The 13,125-nt window shown below is 36.6% G+C and overlaps 4 protein-coding genes and 1 non-coding gene across 5 annotated transcripts; 3 read left to right on the top strand and 2 right to left on the bottom strand.

Moving 5' to 3' along the window:
- Positions 1-214: 214 nt before the first annotated feature.
- ndufa1 (NADH:ubiquinone oxidoreductase subunit A1) lies at positions 215-938 on the bottom strand. The gene is made up of 3 exons (XM_067374949.1): positions 685-938; positions 425-514; positions 215-307 (listed from the first exon to the last, which is right to left on the bottom strand). The coding sequence occupies exons 1-3, from the start codon at positions 784-786 to the stop codon at positions 287-289; spliced, it is 213 nt and encodes a 70-aa protein (XP_067231050.1). The 5' UTR covers positions 787-938; the 3' UTR covers positions 215-286.
- A 478-nt stretch (positions 939-1,416) lies between these two features.
- On the top strand, positions 1,417-6,048 carry upf3b (UPF3B regulator of nonsense mediated mRNA decay). The gene is made up of 10 exons (XM_067374938.1): positions 1,417-1,634; positions 2,063-2,169; positions 2,262-2,368; positions 2,596-2,694; positions 3,131-3,241; positions 3,529-3,572; positions 3,703-3,894; positions 4,369-4,529; positions 4,659-4,980; positions 5,063-6,048. The coding sequence occupies exons 1-10, from the start codon at positions 1,521-1,523 to the stop codon at positions 5,198-5,200; spliced, it is 1,395 nt and encodes a 464-aa protein (XP_067231039.1). The 5' UTR covers positions 1,417-1,520; the 3' UTR covers positions 5,201-6,048.
- Positions 6,049-8,524: 2,476 nt separating this feature from the next.
- On the top strand, positions 8,525-10,423 carry rpl39 (ribosomal protein L39). Its single transcript, XM_067374860.1, has 3 exons — positions 8,525-8,627; positions 8,845-8,948; positions 10,221-10,423. Exons 1-3 carry the CDS (start codon positions 8,625-8,627, stop codon positions 10,267-10,269), a joined length of 156 nt encoding a protein of 51 aa, XP_067230961.1. The 5' UTR covers positions 8,525-8,624; the 3' UTR covers positions 10,270-10,423.
- Positions 9,051-9,137, top strand: LOC137024045 (small nucleolar RNA SNORA69). The gene has a single exon (XR_010895617.1). It is a non-coding gene; the product is annotated as a small nucleolar RNA SNORA69 (small nucleolar RNA).
- A 138-nt stretch (positions 10,424-10,561) lies between the features above and the next one.
- sowahd (sosondowah ankyrin repeat domain family d) lies at positions 10,562-13,030 on the bottom strand. Its single transcript, XM_067374741.1, has 3 exons — positions 12,988-13,030; positions 12,347-12,696; positions 10,562-11,924 (listed from the first exon to the last, which is right to left on the bottom strand). The coding sequence occupies exon 3, from the start codon at positions 11,810-11,812 to the stop codon at positions 10,739-10,741; it is 1,074 nt and encodes a 357-aa protein (XP_067230842.1). The 5' UTR covers positions 11,813-11,924; positions 12,347-12,696; positions 12,988-13,030; the 3' UTR covers positions 10,562-10,738.
- Between the last annotated feature and the right edge of the window lie 95 nt (positions 13,031-13,125).

Genomic DNA, 13,125 nt, shown 5'->3' with positions numbered 1-13,125 from the left:
GCATCAAAATTAGGTTTCAGTTTTTAGTAATTGTCTACGTTAATTGGGAAAGGAATCAAATCTGATCCTGTTCCATAAATCTAATATCATAAACCATGCAAAACAATTTCCAAATGTATATTCACACCACAGTGGACCAGTATCAAAACATAACCATGTAACAACTCTTATGAAAATATTTCAAATATGAAAAAAGATGACAACAGCAAGCAAATTATAATTTAGAGACAAAATTTTAATAGACAGCTGGACAAAATGTACATTTCAGTTTCATCTGGGTGGCTTTTCACTTGATGTTTTCAAGTCCCTGTGAAAAAAAAAAAACGACAAACAAAGAAAAATATTACAACACCTGCTTTGGTGAGCATATTGTCAGTACTGATACATATTTACACAAGCTTATACAAGTATATCTTTTTTTAACCTTGGCTCGGTAATGTTCACCACTTCCAGACACTCTCTTGTCTCTCTCCATCAAATACCAGTGATAGGGAACCCGTGCAATCCGCTTTTCCTAGGAGTTCAAAAACAAGGGATTTCATGCTTCAGACATACAAGGGCATACAGAAATATCTGGCCAATGTCAGGGTGAAACAAACATTTCTAGCTATTAAAATATTCACTAAAGCAGATACTCAGTGACTAGAGACTGACAAAACATTGTTCATCATCATCACCACTCACCTTTCCACCGTTTGTGAACTTCTGGATTTGAGCAGTTGCAATACCAGGAATCATCAGACATACTGTCATAATAGCAAACCCGGGCAATATCTCATACCACATGGTTGTGGTAAAATATGAGGGTAAAAATACAAAGAAATAGTTTTAGCAGACACGGGTTATTTAATATTTTCCAACAAATTCTTGCAAAAGTGTCTTTTACACGGGCCAAAATGTCTGCCCTTATGACGGTCACATAAACAACTTCCGAGAAGTGTATAATTCACTTCCGCATGTGAAAACCTCGCGTGAAATACTGCAGCGCCGCATTGTGGCTCTTGGTTTAAGTATTAACCATAGACTGTAAAAAAGGTATTAACAGATTAATGGCCACTTCCTTAAGCGGGACATGCGTAGCTCAGAATTACGTTTTTGATCAATTTTAAACGATAAAACATAACTAAAGAGTTGGGAGGAGTACGGAAAAAATCTAGCCTGTCCACTCTTCATGAAAGAGCATCTTAAGTATTGGTTTTACAAGCAGTGTGTGATTTTTTAATGTAATAATTGTGGCAGATATGCTGCTATTGCCATCAACAGTCGCTAATTATCATTAAAGTAGAGATTTCTCCCCATCTCATCTGTTACGGACACAGACGCAGAGTGGAAAAGTGGACGCTCCTCGTCTTATTAAGCGACTCTTTGCGTCATGAGCTGTAGCCAATCAGAGGCCCCTGCTGGTCTTACGGAGAAACAACTGCGGAAAGTTATAAGCACTGGAGAGAGAGATAGCAGACTCGATTAATAACAACAAGAAACATCAAGTCAGACGTCGTTGCTAAAGTTAGCAAGGGACCATGAAGGAGGACAAGGAAAACACGCGTCCCAGAGAAAAGAAAGTGGAAATAAAGTGTGACGACAACGAAAAAGCAGAGAAGCCAAATAAAGAGAAGAAGGAGGCTATGACAAAGGTAACGTTAGTTCGTTAGCAGGCAGGCTAGCTGGCTACATTCCTGTCACAAATAGTCTACGAACAAAGCAGCTTTGCGCTTTCATTTGAAATTCTAAACATATTGTTTGTGGCTGTATTTGTAGTGATATGTTTACATATTAGTCGGTGTTTGAGTTAAACGTTGCAGATAAGCATGCCTGAACATACTGGTTAGCAAATCCTCCTGTCAAAGTTTGCAATCACTGCGAGCTTTAGCGCTATAACAGATGTATTATATATCAGCATGTAAAGTATTCCAGCATGTTAGGTTAACAACTTTAACTCTTCTAATCTAACACCTTTACTTATGTTTCGTATGGGTATTACAGTATATAACAATATATAAATTGTATTTATGCAAGTAACTCCAATATAGATTTTTGTTCTTTGTTTTTACCATATTTTTAGATTGTGATTCGACGTCTGCCTCCGAGTCTAACTAAAGAAGACTTAGAGGAGCAACTGCAGCCTCTTCCAGAGCTGGATTACCTGGAGTTTTTCTCTAGTGATACTAGGTTTGTAGATGCTGTATTTCATAAAAGAAATCAGCAAAGTGAGAGGAATAAAAAGTATTTTATGGCTGATCGATGTGTTTGTTTATTTGCAGTCTTTTCCCTCATCTGTTTGCAAGAGCATATCTGAATTTCAAAAATCAAGATGACATAGTTCTCTTCAGAGACCGTTTTGATGGCTATGTCTTTATTGATAATAGAGGTTTGGCTTTTATGTGACATTATTATTTCCAGCATTCATTGTTTACTCTCTAATCAATTGTTTTAGGAATTTGTTAATTCTCCTAAAATGCTGTAGAGATTTCTAGTAATTCATTATTATTATTATAATAATAATTTTTTTATGCTTCAGACTGAGGTGTTTTCTATGCTGGTGAACTTCTCTTACATTAAAAACGTTTTTTTGTTTTATTTTTTTGTATATTACAGGACAAGAATATCCAGCCATTGTTGAGTTTGCACCATTCCAGAAAGTTGCTAAGAAAAGAAGCAAGAAGAAGGATGCCAAAAGTGGAACAATTGAAGATGGTAAAATATATAATCATTACAAACAATAGTTAACATTGGGAAAATGTTAGTCACCATGAAATCAAATTTGACAATTCATATTTTTTATGGTATATTGCAGGGCCTATTATAAATGATCTGTCCGTCTACATTATTATTTTTTTTATTTATGTGCCCTCCCTTCACAATGACTCCTCTTTTCTTCCCTGATGACGTGGGCACGAGTGCAAGAGCTGGAAAATAATTCCTCCCCTCCAGCAACCTGTCAATCACATAAGATTGCAGCAATTCACAAACAACAATGATCTAATCAATATTCTGATGGATATAATTCCTGTACTACATTTTTTCTCATTTGAGAAGCTGCTTCAGTGAGATATACATCACAAGAGGGGAGAAAAGATGATAAGAATTTTCATTTCATGCTGACTTTGTTTGTTTACCTGTTTCCTACTAGATGCCGATTACAAAAAGTTTTTGGAGTTCTACAATGGCGATGAGGAAAAATTTCCTTCTAATCCGGAGACTTTACTTGAGGAAATAGAAGCCAAGACAAAAGAGCTCAGTGGTGAGTTTTGGCAAAAAAGTATGGAAGCTTATTTCCACTACGGAATAAAAAATATAAAAGGTTTTATCTCACAATTCTGACTTTTTTCACAATTGCAATTGCAAATTTTCTGTTTTTATGTTTATATCACAGTTGCGAGAAAAAAAGTCAGAATTGTGAGATAAAAAGGTCACAATTACCTTTTTTATTTTGTTAGTCTGTGGGGGAAACAAGCCTCCATTCTTAAAAAAACAACTTAATACAATTTTGTTCTTTTTTAAAAATCTTTTAAAATATTCTTTCTCCAGCTAAAAAGACAACACCTCTCTTGGACTTCCTTAAGAATAAACAGGTAAAGTGTGGGTGTAATATTTACTGATGTAATTGCATACCTCATTAGCCTGTCACCAGTTAATTTGGTTTCCATACATATAATATGTCATACTGCATGTGTTTATGCACTCTCATCCTGTCCTTCCCAGAGGATCCGAGAAGAGAAGAAGGAAGAGAGGAGACGGAGAGAGCTAGAGCGCAAACGCTTACGAGATGAAGAACGGCGTAAGTGGAGAGAGGAGGACAGAAGAAAAAGAAAAGAGGCTGAGAAATTGAAAAAAGGAGAAAAGGCATCTGATAAGGATAAGGACCAACCTAAAGATGATCAGCCAAAAATCAAGGTACATAATTGTGCAAATATATTTGACTTCCTGGATTCATTATTATTGTTTAATTACTAAAAGAACAAAAAAAAAAAAACAGTAAATGGAGTAAAACAGTAATATTGTGAAATATAATTACAATTTAAAATAGCTGTTCTCTATTTGAGCATATAGAATTAAATGTAATGTATTTCTGTGATTTCAAAGCTGAATTTTTAGCATCATTATTCCAGTCTTCAGTGTCACATGATCCTTCTGATATTCATTAAATATGCTGATTTGCTGCTTAAGAAACATTTATTATTTTGATCAATCCTAAAAACAGTTGTGATGTTTAATATTTTTGTGGAAACCGTGATGAATTAAAAGTAAAAAAAAAAAAAAACAGCATTTATTTCTAATAGAAATCATTTGTAACATTATAGATGTTTACTGTCTCTTTTGATCAGTTTAATGCGTCCTGAAGTAAACACCTGTTGTTTTGTCATTCAGCTCTTAAGAAAACCAGAGAAAGCAGACAATGGTGATACTGAAAAGCCAAAAGACAAGCCTAAGAAACAAGACAGAGAGAAACAGAAGGAAGATCGACCTCCTGGAGGAGGAGAGATGAAGAAGAGACAGAATGGTGAACACAGAGAAGAGAAGGGGCCCAAGTAAGTTTGGTTACACGCCACACTAGCGCTAGATGAAAAACATTCCCAGCCTTACTCAATCCATCTTTGACTTTCCAAGTCTTCTCCTTTCATTGTTATATCACATTGTCAATATGCATTGTCATGTAGATCAGAGGATAGTGGGCATAAAGATTACAGAGAACGTGATGGAGACCGAGAGAGAGACCGGGACAGAGACAGAGAGCGAAGACAGAAAGAAAAAGAACGCATCAGAAGGCAGGATGAAGAACGGAGGAGGAGAAGGGAACGTCAGGACGGAGAAAACGCCTACAAAAAGAGAGAGGACGAAGGGAAGAAGGACAAGGAGCGCGTTTGGGAGAGAAGAAAGAATGAAAACACCGGAGAGTCCTCAGTTAATGCTCATCCCGAAAAGCCATCAAAGGACAACAAAAAGGAAGACAGTGCCAAAAGGGACCGTCTGAGAAATAAGGTACTTGCTCTTTTATGATATTTTTTTTACTGATTTATTTTACATATGGCTAATAATAATTCATTTTACATTTCTGCCTTAGGATCGGCCTGCAATTCAGCTGTACCAGCCCGGGGCGAGGAGCCGTAACCGGGGAGGAGGAGCAGGAGGAGATGGACCCGCAGCGGACAGGAGGGCTGAGCGGGAGTCTAAGAATTCTCAAGAGAAAGTGGCTGAGTGAGGAAGCAGCTCCGCTAGCATGAAATGATGTCTCAAGAGAGGAGGGGCTCTGTTCTAATCAGGACAAACACCTCAAAAACATGGTGCTGTCAGCAAAAGAAATCCCCACACATTCAAACAAAAAAAAACCTCTCGTCATTGACACGAGAGCACATACCTGTTGCCCTCCAGTGCCTGAATGAGCCCCTAAAGTTCCTGTTCATGAGCAAGGCAAGTCCTAACCGACGGTTAGATTTGAGAAACGGGACATAACCACGAGAGAAGCCAAAGTGATTGGACCATGTTAACTCAAAGTGGCCTTACTTTTGGTACACAGCCAAACTTGTTTTACTTCCCTTGCTTTTCTGTTTCATAGTTTATAAAACGTCTGATCTAGCTTGCTCAACATTTCTCACTGTTCTGCTTTAGAAAGATCTTCCGCGCCTTACCCGAACCCTTCTATCTGGTATCATACAGTGCATTTCACTTCAGACAATCAGTAATGAATTTGTGTTCTCCGAGCATGGATGTAGCCTGCAGCCATTTCTGTTCTGTTTAGGGATTGGTCAGGTGGAAAGAGAGCCATGCTTTATGATGCTGATGCCTTGATCACTGTTAATTCTTTTCTGCAAGTCGACTAAATTATATGCAAAAACAGATGTGGCCTTTTTATAGTTTTGGTATTGAAGCATATCTTACCACTCAGAAAAATGCATCCTCTGGTTAGCTTGGTTTGGAAACTGTCATGTGTGCTGTCATCCAGTTGTATGTTCCATTGTAACTAATCCTCAACTCAAAACAGCTTGTTTTCCTTTTATAGTTGCAGCTTTGTCAAAATATGAAGAGAAATCCAAAAAGACAATAAATGAACAACCTATATGTTACTTTGTGTTTTGCTTTATTTATTAAGTTTCTTTGGTCATTTTTTTTTTTTTTTTTTTCATCCCACAAAATGGATGCTTTTTCATTCTGAAAAGTTTATTCTTAAAGTACATTTCTTAAAGATTTTAAACTTTCTATAAGACAAAGATGTTTTCAAGTGTTAATTGCAATTACATTTAATGTTTAGCTTGGAATATAGCTAATATTTTAAAGTTGAAACACCTGCTTAATGTCATTTTTAGAAATAATTTAATGCTGATTATTATAAATTAAGTTTAAATTATTTGTTTACTGTAGAAAATCATAGTAACAAGGTTGACAAAGGCTTAACAAAATATAACAAAGTGAGAAAAAAGAAAAGATACTCTTGTTTTGAAGAGATACATTGCAATCTAAATTTTTGTTTAACCCTTGTCCGTCAATTAAAACAAATTACACATTGGTCCATAGTGGACAAAAATATCTGTCAAAAACTGTCATAAAAATTTGAAGCACTCAAGTTCGGTCTCATTTAAAAAAAAAAATAAAAAAAAAACATTGTCAGAATCTCGTTGAAGTAAAAAGTTTAAAGGTTCCATCGAATTGAATATACCTTGGCATAATTGAATAACAAAAGTTCAGTACATAGAAATGACATGCAGTGAGTCTCAAACTCCATTGTTTCCTCCTTCTTATATAAATCTAATTTGTTTAAAATACCTCTGAAGAACAGGCGAATCTCAACATAACACCGACTGTTACGTAACAGTCGGGCTCATTAATATGTACGCCCCCAATATTTGCATATGCCAGCTCATGTTCAAGCATTACAAGGGCAGCCAGTATTAACGTCTGGATCTGCACAGGTGAATCATCAGACTAGGTAAGCAAGCAAGGACAATAGCAACAAATGTCAGATGGAGCAATAATAACTGACATGATCCATGATATCATGATATTTTTAGTGATATTTGTAAATTGTCTTTCTAAATGTTGCTAATGTACTGTTAAATGTGGTTAAAGTTACCATCGTTTCTAACTATTTACGGAGACAAGAGCCGTCGCTATTTTCATTTTTAAACACTTGTAGTCTGTATAATTCATAAACACAACTTCATTCTTCTTTATAAATCTCTCCAACAGCGTAATGTTAGCTTTAGCCACGGAGCACTATCAAACTCATTCAGAATCAAATTTAAACATCCAAATAAATACTATACTTATGCGATTAGACATGTTGCAGGATGAACACTTTGTAAAGATCCATTTTGAGGGTTATATCAGCTGTGTGAACTTTGTTTATGCAGTGATAGAGTCGAGAGCTCGGGAGGGGGCGGAGAGCGCGAGCAATTAAAGGGGCCGCAGCCTGAATCAGCGCATTTCTAATTATGCCTCAAAATTAATTAAAAAAAAATTAATTAAAAAAAATCTATGGGGTATTTTGAGCTGCAACTTCACAGACACATTCAGGGGACATCTTAGACTTATATTACATCTTGTAAAAAACGTTCGATGGCACCTTTAAAAAGTGAAACCAAAAAAGAGTTATAGAGGTTTCATTTTATGAAAATGATTAATGAACATTATTTTATATAAAATATATATTTTATGAAACATGTTGAACTCTAAAACTGTTTAACATGTTGAAAATCAAAGCCATAAATCTAAACAAGTTGTGTTCCAAATTTGAGGTTGATATCTCAAAAAATTAGCTTTCAGTAAAATTTTGTTTGGGCACAGTACCAATTTTTTTCCCATTAGATGCCAGCAAAACTTCACTGGAACACACAGTGGTTGGATTTGTGTTTTGCAGTAGTCTTTTTTTATTACATGCACACAATTTTTATAACACACATACCAACACACCCACACAATTATAGCTGAATAATTTATCCAATTGGCTCCATAATATGCATAAACAGAAAACAAGAATAAAGCGAGTATTTGCTTTAAAGGCCAAATCTGAAAATGGCACCATATGGTAAAAAGTTTTAAATTTCGAAGCCTTGCCAACAAAATGAAAGCCTACTAACAAAGATTGCAACAATTTACAGTTAAATGGCCCTGGGATTAAAAATTGCAGTTTTATTGGGTTTCAATGGGGACATTTTTTGTCCAAAAGGTTCTGAGAGGAAATGTTTAGTACCTAGTGCAAAATAGATTTAAAGGAAATGAGGGTGAACTTGTAAAATTTCAATAAAAATACACACCTGTGCCAAAATGTAAGCAGTTGGCATTAAAACAAACAAACAAACAAAAAAAACTGAAAAAGACATGGTGTCAGTTGTTCCATGGTCTTTGTTTGCACATATTTAGGAGGGAGTTGACATAAAATGAATCTTTTTCTTGGATTGGCACTGAGGTTTTACAGTTTTAAAAAGATGTGCATTGATTGAGAAGCATACAGCTGCTTATTTTCAAAAGACGAAATATCAGCATTACGCAGTAGCTCCGTGGAGCCACTGGTCGTCGCTGTGATGTAAAGCAGTAGGTCTATCCGTGACTCGGATATACAGTCCTTGCGTTTCCCATGGTTCCTCCTCTTCGACTACCGCCATAGTGGTGAACGGATTGCGATCTCCGAAATGGTAAGTGAGAATCATAAAACATCGTCCAATATGTTATTGTATTCTTGCACATCGCTTCATATTTATATATAGGTTGAAGTTCTTAGTTAATGGTATGTAATATTGAACCGATTATAGTTCGACACATAATGAAATCTCTCCCCGAAGATGTGTGACGGGATGGCTAACTCCAGCCATTGCAGATTGCCTGACTGACTGCTTCACATTTGTGTTTCAGGCGTCGCACAAGACCTTCAGAATCAAACGCTTCCTCGCAAAGAAGCAGAAGCAGAACAGGCCGATCCCACAGTGGATTAGGATGAAAACTGGCAACAAGATCAGGTGTGTTGATATGATTGTGTAGTAGTGGTTATTTGCCGCTGTACTGAACTAGTCTTAAAGTGCTAGTAGTTTTCTTGTCGTGTAGTTTATAGTATCCAAACGAAAGCAGGACGCAATTACAGTGCTCAATTTTTGTGGGAGTACTGCCATTATCCTGCTGAGAGCATCATCTGCTTTAGAGTCATGATTACTGTCATCTCCCATGTGACGTGTGAATGCTCTGTTGTGGAGACACATTTCCATATGATTAAAATTGTTTTATTTTTTTAATTTTTTTTAACATTGAGGTTAAAATAGAAATGTATCTCATTAATGCTTGTTATCAGTACATTGTTGCTGCTTTAATGTTAAAGTGTTCGTTAGCACAAAAATATACATTAATGACATTAATTACACGCCTCATGTTGTTCCACACCCGTAAGACTCATCTTCAGAACACATTGAGATATTTTTGATGAAATCTGAGATGGACAGCAAAATAAACACCACTTTCAATGTCCAGAAAGGTACTAAAGACATTGTTTAAACAGTTGAAGTGACTGCAGTGGTTCAACCTAGTTTTATGAAGCGACCATAACTTTTTGTGTAAAAACAAATCTTCTCTTCTGTCTCATACGTTGTTTACATCCAGCACTTCCAGGTTCTTCGTCAGAATGCTGACTCGTTATTGGCCGACTCTTGCATCAGCATCACATGCATGCATCATGCTACACACATGAACAGCGCTGCCCAATTATACGTAAACATGGAAGCCTTCACTGCGTCAACTGCGTAAGGACAATAATGGAAGAGAAGATATTGGTGTATAAAATATTTAAAATAATGAGATTTTTGTTTTTGCGCACACAAAGTATTCTCGTTGCTTCATAAAATTAAGGTTGAACCACTGCAGTCACATTGACAGTTTTAACGATGTCTTTAGTACCTTTCTGGACCTTGAAAGTGGTGGTTAAATTGGATGTCGCATCTATGGATGTCGTATACCTCTCAGATTTCATCAAAAATATCTTAATCTGTGTTCTGAAGATGAACTTATGGGTGTAGAACAACATGAGGGTGAGTAATTAATGACAGAATTTTCACTTTTGGGTGAACTAACCATTTAACAGTGCATTAAAGTGATACAATTAGACTTAATTTGACAATTTAACCTTACATTTGCCACGTTTTTAGTTTTAGAGCAGTGCAGTTAAGAAGCAAACTAAGATTCCAGTGTAATCCATATTAATTGTTTTCCTGTGTGATGCTTTATATTCGCAAATCTCTTTGCAGGTACAACTCCAAGAGGAGACACTGGAGAAGGACCAAGCTGGGCTTGTAAACAAGATTTACTTCAGCACCCCCCTCCATCTGTTCCTTGCCAGGACCACCAACTCATCCAGAGCTGGAGAGAAGCCATGCTATCAGGAACAGCAGTCTCTTTTGTACAGATATTCTGGTTATGTCCTTGCTAAATAAAAGATTTGTCATCGAAACCAGAATTATTTGGATCCTTTTGTTTTGTGAAAATGCAAAATGCCAAAGTTGAAATTTTCCAGTGTGTGGTTCTGCACTTTCATTGTCTTTCTCTGAGCTTTTAGCCTCATTCTTACTAAGGATAAACAGGTTTTTATTTATAAAAAAAAAAGTCTCCAGTATTGAAGTTCATTGCAATTTGGTTTATTAAACAGATTAAAGTTTATATCATACACAACACTGTTATCAGGTTAAATAGTTGTCATATTGCCATACAAATCTTGTCACTAATAAAAACATTTCAAGTGTATAACAGTAAAGACCTGACAAACATGTCAGATCTTTTCAAGCAGACCAACGTTGTACAACAGCCTCTTAAATGATGCAAATCGCTGGCGTGCAAATCCTCCTGAAGCATCCACCTCGACTCTGTTTTCTTGAGTATGTTCTTCAAGTCGAGTTTGTGCTTGACTTGCACTGTTGTTTACATTCAAAACCCATACGAAGGACTCATCATCCCAGGCTCCCAGAAGCTCCTTAATTTCTGTTGGTGCATTGTCTTTAAGATACTGCCATGCTCTTTTCCCACTGTAGTCCATAATGTCTACATTAGCACTGAATGCACCAACCAAAATCTTCACAACCATGTACTGGTTATGCATGGCAGCTAAATGTAGAGGCGTCAGACCTCCACTGCCTCTCAAATTCACATTCACTGACAGCCCCTCTTGTTCAGCATGCCTGAGAATCTTAATCAGTGTCTCGTCCTTTCCATTTTTGGCTAACCAGTGGAGAGCCGTAAAACCACTAATAAAGTCTTTTCTGCTCAATAAACTGGGATCTTCAGCGAGAAATTCCACCATAGTGTCATAATTCCCATCCACAGCAGAGAGCATCCACGCGTGCTCCATGGGATCCAACGCCCAAAGTGCGCCGCTGTTCACAGTGTCGCCGTTCGCAGCCTCCTCCTCCTCTTCTTTTGACGATTTGTGTTTGGATGATAAAATACTTGACAATCCAGATTTGTTGTTCAGAAACAACTCTTTTAAATACTTCTTACGCATAGCAGGAGTGAGAGAGCCCTTCTCCGAAGCATCAACGGAGAGTCTGCGGGAGGCGCTGCTGCCCGGTTCGGAGACCTCCAGCTGTTTTTGAAGTCTGGATCTGCGAGAGGAGGCGCTGAAGGCAGGAGACACGGGCCGAGCTCCATGTCTCGAGTATCGCTCTTCAACATTTGAGCGGAATTGGCTTGTTATCCTGCTTTTAGGGGAATCTGAATTACTTCCATCATTGCCGGAGGCTTTAAAGTCTGAATCTTTTGGTTCTTCTGAAGGCAGCGCTGCTTCTCCCACAGGGGTATTAAAATGTTCCTCAGAACTGATGGGCCCACTGCTGCTCCCCTCATACATACTGGCGGATCCCCGGGAAGCTATTTAGATAAGATCCAAACTGAAGAGGCTTACATAACCAGAGAAAAACATCTTCCTGATATTCACTTCTCTAGGCTGTAAATGTTCAAATCTGGATGGGGGGAAATGAATATAATATGCTTCAATGGAATAAGATCATTCAGCAAATAATAAGATTAATATTTTAATTTAAAATGAAAACAACAAAAGGCCTATTTAAGCAATATGAATGATTTTGTTTTCTCATGGGGAAAGGAACGAGCACTTCCTCATTTGTGTTCCTCTTTTTACTTTGTTTTTAAAACAAAACATTCAAAGTGATGATAATTTTACATAATTATATATCACATTATTTAATCATTGAATATATAAGCTCATATTTTAGCTTCTCAAGTTACGTTTCATAAATTCAGTAATTGATTTACGTCTGATTAAAGTCTGAAAAATAGAATAACATCGAACATAATCTTTTCTCCTTCTCCAAATGTTTCAGGAGGATTATTAGTTTTGTTAATAAGTGTCATTGAATCTAACCTGTATTTCAGGTGTTCATCAGAAGCCGTCACCTGTTGTCCACACACAAGGCTATCTTCTCTCGTCCCTTTGAATAAAGCTGTCTACACACAGTTAAACCAAACAGCTCTTTACAAACTTTGAACGCTTAGTTAGCTAAACGACACATTTTTCTTTCCGGGAATCAGAAAATGAGCTGCTAACCGAAACTGTTTAGTGTGTTTTTCCTCAGTGTCCATTTCCGACGTACAATCCCTCCCCTTGATAAAGTCTAAAGTTCAAATACCACTGACTAAATCAACACTTGTCTTCAAACCCACGACACTCTTGTGACTATTCAGCTGGCTGATTGAACAGAGCAGGAAGTTTGCCTAATTCAATAATGATCAAATATAAAATAATATAAGAAAATATTATTTTATAGGCTAATAGGCTACTTCTTTATAAAACGCTACGTCAATTTTCAAATAAATAACCTTCAAGAAACACAATTACCATTCATAATATTCATAAATATTAAAATTTAACATTTAAAATAATATACGTCATGTAAATTAGTCCCAATTATGCATAAAAAACACGAGGCGATGATATTATAATATTATAACTTCGGAAAATTTAACTATTAGCCTATTATTAAACGGTTAAGTCAGTAGACTTACGTTCCATATGTGCATTAAAACCATTATATCTTTTAAAATTTGAATGATATTCTGTGAAAAGTGCCATTCAGCATCCTTTGACTGTACTTGGACCTGTGGAAATATGCGTTATAGCTGTTGAGCTGAAAACGAAGAGGA

This window comes from Chanodichthys erythropterus, chromosome 1 (genome assembly GCF_024489055.1).
Source record: "Chanodichthys erythropterus isolate Z2021 chromosome 1, ASM2448905v1, whole genome shotgun sequence".
Lineage (NCBI taxonomy): Eukaryota > Metazoa > Chordata > Actinopteri > Cypriniformes > Xenocyprididae > Chanodichthys > Chanodichthys erythropterus.
This window is presented reverse-complemented; position numbering and strand designations above follow the sequence as displayed.